Genomic DNA, 5292 nt, shown 5'->3' on the forward strand with positions numbered 1-5292 from the left:
GCCTTGGTGTTATCAGCACCGCACTCTCCCGAGTGAGCCACGGGCCGGCCCAAAAAAAAAAATTAACCATTTTGAAGCGATAATTCAGGGCTGGCCAGTTAGCTTAGTTGGGTGGAGCGTGGTGCTGATAACACCAAGGTCCAGGGTTTGATCCAGTACTGGCCACCCACCCAAAAAACAAAAATCAAGCGATAATTCAGTCGCATTTAGTACCTCCACGATGTCATGCAACTGCCACCTCTATCTATTTCTAAAACATTTTTATCACTGCAGACGGAAATCCCACATCTGTTAAGCAGTTTCTCTCCATTTCCCCCGCCCCAGGCCCTACTAACCACAGAACTGCTTTCTTGTCCCGTCCCGCGGGATATTCAATGCAGACCCTGGAGGGGGGAGTGGGAATTGGATGGGACAAGAGACGCGAGAGATGGGAGACAAGACAGTATTCTGATCAAGTCTCGTTTATTGATTCTTAGGTTACATCTTATATAGGAAAAAGCAAGCATATTGTAAGCAGTTAGGAATGCAGGAATACGATAAGATCTTGAGAAGAAACAAAGTCAGAAAATCTCTGATGCGAAGAAGCCCCCAATCTTTACAAGAAAGCAGAAACTTGGAAGGAGATAAGAGGTCACTCTTGATTAGACTTGCATAGCCAGGAGCACAGCGTCCCAGGCACAAACAGATTATGAGGCAGATATCACGTAAGCATGGCCATTTGGCGTAAGCAGGTTGTCACGCAGGCAGGGTCACACAAGGAGGGGTGTGGGGCTACAGGCTCCCAACACTTTCTGTCTCTGTGGATTTTCCTGTTCTGGACATTTCACATAAATGGAGTTAGTTCAGATCCCCTTGCAGACCAGCTGCCAAAAAAAAGAAAAAATGCACGTTCGTGGAATCAAACAGTAGCTGCCTTTTGTGTCTGACCTCTTCTACTCAGCATAATGCTGATGACGTCCTTCCAGGCTGCAGCGTGTGTCTGTACTGCATTCCTTGTTAAGGCTGAATAATGTTTCTTGCATGGATCAGCCACGTCTTGTTTTTCCATTCATCTGCGGACAGAGATTTGGGCCGTTTCCTCCTTTTGGCTGCTGTGACTAGTGCCGACTAGAACATGCGTGCACATGTACCTGCTAGGGCCCTGTTTTCAGTTCTTTAGGTACATGTCTAGGAGCGGAATTACCACGTCATGCAGTCGTGCCTTATTTAACTTTTCGAGGAATTTGCCAAATCAGCATTTTCTTGATGAACTTTGTTGAGTGCTTGGTGACTTTTTGTTTCTTTCTTTCTTCTCGAACTGTTTCACCTCCCAGAAGCCACCCCCGAGGTCTCCATTGCCTATGAAGTCCTGGAGGTTTTCCCCAAAGGCCGCCACGTTCTCATAACGTGCAGCTCACCCTGGGCAACCCCTCCCATCACCTACTCCCTCTGGGGGAGCCAGGACGTCGAGGTGGCCAGGAAGGTGGTGAGCACCCACAGCCCAGCCTCCTTCAGCATCAACATCACACTCAAGTCCAGGCCAGACCTGCTCACCTACTCCTGCCAGGCAGCCTCCACCTTGGGTGCCCCCGTGGCCAGTGCCAGGCTGCAGATGTACTGGGAGCTGTGGGCCAGTGAGTCGTGGGTCGTGGCAACAGGAGGCACGTGGGGTGCAGATAAGTGGGGAGCTCCTGGGGGTGCGACTGTAGAGTCTGGGGGACTGGGGTTAGAGAGGGCCAGGGCGCGAGGGCAGGAACGAGGACAGGCTGCCCTCTTCAAGGCCACTTCCAGTGAGTGCCACGGGACCCGGTCATAGGGCATGTCCCATCCTGGCTATAGGCCCTCAGGCTGCAATCTTCTGTCAGGGGCCTGAGGTCATAGATGGAAAGCACCCGAGGGCTGAAGTTTCCAAGGCTGGGCCCTGACTTGTGGAGCTGGGACCTCAAGCTGATAAACTGGGCACTTTTTGCGTGATATCTCCTTTGATCTCCAGGTTCTGGGTCTGTAGATGTAGAGATCAAAGCTCTTGGAGGTTGTCCCAGGCCGAGGGCTTGCAAGCAGCAAAGGCTGATTTCAAACCCCTCTCCGTTTAGCTCCAAACCACGCATTTTTCCCATTTCCATCTTGATCTTAACTCAGGTATCCTTCTCAGTGGGAGCCATGAGGTGTGGGAACCAGGAAGTGTTGCCTGCCCTGTGGTGGGACCACGATCCCCCACCATTCCTTGCCCCTCAACTAAGAACACGAGGAAACAGCCTCAGGCGGGAGAGCCCAGGGTCTGGAGCCCAGGAGGGCGAGGGTTAAAATCCCTACACTTACTGGCTGTGGGGTTTTGGGCAAGTCACTCAACCTCTGGGCCTAAGTTGCTTCATCTGCAAAACAAAGAAAATAATAGGACCTACCCCAGGGGGTATAGAAAGGATGAAATGAAAGCTTTTAGTAGGTGGCAAGAAAAAAGCAAGGGGTGGTGGTTGTTACTAATCAGTAAGGATCTTTAGCGCATCAGGCCTAAGGCCTGGGGAATTCCAGAATCTTGAATCTTCTAAGGGACAGTTCTTGTCCTGAAGGAGTTTGCTTTCCAATAAAAGAAACAAGACTGAAAGGATATAATTAGGGTTGCCAGATTAATTTTGCATAGGACATACTTACACTAAAAAATTACTTATCTCTTATCTGAAATTGAAATTTAACTGGGTGCCACGTATTTTTATTTGCTAAGTCCGGCAACCCGAAATACACTACACACGAATAAACCCAAATGTGAAATTGTGTGGTACACACTGCAGGAAGGATAGAAGCAGGTGCAAGGAGAAAGGGGTACTCCAGAGGGCTGCCTGGAGAAGGTGGCAGTCACAGCTCAGCCTCCAGGCTCATGAGGCATTCTGCAATGAGGAGAACTTACGTGGGGGGAGTAGGGTTAAAATCTCCCAGCCACGAGCTGGCTGGTTAGCTCTGCCGGTTACAGCACCGGCACGGTGTTGTAAAACCAAGGTCAAGGGTTCAGATCCCCGAACTGGCCAGCCCCCCCAAAATAAAAAAATCTCCCAGCCATTCCCGTATTACCTTTTCCTACCCTGCCAGAGCCAGTATCCCAGCTGCAGGCTGACTTCACCCTGCGGGACAGAGGGTCAGGCCCTAGGGCAGAGATGTCCTGCCAGGCGTCCTCGGGCAGTCCACCCATCACCTACAGCCTGGTCGGGAAGGATGGGCACATCCTCATGCAGCAGAGATCACCCCACGGGCAGCCTGCCAACTTCTCCTTCCCACTGACCCAGACGTCGGGCTGGTTCCAGTGCCAGGCTGAAAACAATGTCAATGTCCAGCTCAGCGCCCCCATGCTGGTGCCCCCAGGTGAGAGGGCCCTTCCATTTCCGGAGTGGTAGCTGATACCTTGGGGCTGGGAGGGTGGATCTTGCTAGAGAGTCCAGAAGGGAGGCTGGTGGAAGGTGGAACAGCTCTGCCCGGGTCCTGCCAAGAGCAGGAAGGGCACCATGAGGCAACCCTGCTTACCCTGGCCCTACCTAAAGGCCTGCCACCTCTGCCTCCTGCACAGGGGAGCTGCCTCAGGAACCCATCTTCATGCTGGCTGGTAGCATCGCCTCCATTGCAGCGATCGCCTCTGGGATACTGGGTGGGGCTGTGCAGACCAGGTAGGAAATGGGTGCTGGATGCTGGGGAGGAGCCAGAGTTGCTGGTGACTGGTGTGGACCAACCTGTCTGGGGAGCAGTGGACAGTGAGCTTGTAGGGCAGGGCTGCCACCAGGGCAAAAAGGTCATACTGCGTATGCACAACTTGAAGATGTTTATGATGGGCCTACCATGTGCCAAGTGCCTGCTGAGGCTTGTGCCTTTGTGACTTTAATTGACCCATGCTCCCAGCTGCCCTGCAATGGAGACAGCTGACCTCTGGGTGGGGCCTCTCCTATGTTCCCTATGGGGTCTGAGAAGGGATGCTGGACAATGCCTCCCAGGGACCAGGGTGAGCCAGCAGCTCCTGCCCTCCAAGGGAACCACATAGGTCAGTCTTTCCCAGGTGGCAACAGAAGGAAGAGGCTGAGTCTTCTGAGGGCCTCTCTCCAAGGCCATCGCTTCACTGACATGTAAAATGACCAGGGCCTCTGTGTTGTCCAGCCCCAGACACTGCAGGCTTCTGCAGGCTCCCCCTGTCTGGCCTCCTGGAATTTCTCACCTAGCTTGGTTTTAAAGGCACCGCTGTGTCCTGGTTCTCCCCTCCTCCCCTCCCCTGTGGCCAGCCCCTTCAGTTTTTATTTTTTTAGGCAGGTGGCTGGTACAGGAGTCCAAACCCATGACCTTGGGGTTGGTTATAAGGCTGTACTCAAACCAACTGAGCTAACTGGCCAGCCCCTTCAATGGTCTGTGACACTCTCCTTGTCTCACCTCTGGGTCCCTTCAGACTCATGGATGAGCTATGTCACCTCTTTGAGCCTCAGTTTCCCCTTCTGTAAAGTGGGGAACAGTGACCTGGCTCCCACTCACCACATGACCAGGGGCCAGGGCTTGCCTTCTTGGTGATTCGGCACCCCCTTCATTTAGTGGGGTGAGTAGGCCCCACACCTCCCCTCCTGCGGGGCTCTGATGCACTGGGTACCATAAAATCCCCAGTGGCCTCGGAGGGGGTGGCTGAGAGGTGAGCTTGCCTGACCCGGAGTCTCAACTCCTTTGTCATCAAGGTTGTGACCAGGAGACACCAGCTTGGCAGACTGCCCCCAGGAGCACCCCACTCCTGGCCTTGCTGCCCTGCAGAAGGACCCACCGTTTGAATGAAGAAAAGCCTGCGGGAGGCAATGGGGAGATGTAGGTCAGAGGTGACAAAGTAGCAGACATGTGGATGAACACGTCCAGGGATCTAATGTGCAGCCTGAGGACTGTCGGTAGCAAGAGCGTACTGTATTTGGGATTCATACTAAATGAGTACGTTTTAGCTGCTCTTTCCACAAAGACAAAAAAGTGGAAAATGTGTGAGATAACGAATATGCTAATTTGCTTCACTGTGGTAACCTTTTTACTATTTATATGTATCCCATAATGTCATGTTGTATACCTTAAATATACATAATAAAATCTATTTTAAAAAAAGAAAAGCCTTGACAGCAGGGATTCTTGGAGCCCTGGTGGCCTTCAGCAAACACACATGGTGTTTATTTGAGGATTTTCCGAGGTCGATAGAAAGGATGGGGCTCTGTGCAGGGCCCCTGTCCCCACCTCCCAGCTGCTCATCACCGTCCATCCAGGTGTGGGCAGAGGGCAGACTGTAACAAGGCCCAACCCCTCCCCCACAACTGCTCCCCTTTT

At 52.5% G+C, this 5292-nt stretch overlaps 1 protein-coding gene across 2 annotated transcripts in view; it reads left to right on the plus strand.

Annotated features, from left to right (window-relative positions):
• The window catches only part of LOC103581753 (chromosome unknown open reading frame, human C17orf99), a 13070-nt gene extending 7989 nt beyond the window's left edge, over positions 1–5081 (plus strand). Inside the window, exons 3-6 of one of the 2 annotated variants that reach the window (XM_008563510.1) lie at positions 1314–1613; positions 3061–3330; positions 3533–3629; positions 4671–4763. In XM_008563510.1, the coding sequence (XP_008561732.1) occupies positions 1314–1613; positions 3061–3330; positions 3533–3629; positions 4671–4677 (674 nt within the window). In that variant the 3' untranslated portion in view covers positions 4678–4763. Of the gene's footprint in view, positions 1–1313; positions 1614–3060; positions 3331–3532; positions 3630–4670 lie in introns of both variants that reach the window. The other variant, XM_008563509.1, reaches the window with a different exon arrangement.
• The last annotated feature ends 211 nt before the right edge of the window (positions 5082–5292 follow it).

The sequence above is a fragment of the Galeopterus variegatus genome, unplaced genomic scaffold, assembly GCF_000696425.1.
Source record: "Galeopterus variegatus unplaced genomic scaffold, G_variegatus-3.0.2 Scaffold13859, whole genome shotgun sequence".
NCBI lineage: Eukaryota > Metazoa > Chordata > Mammalia > Dermoptera > Cynocephalidae > Galeopterus > Galeopterus variegatus.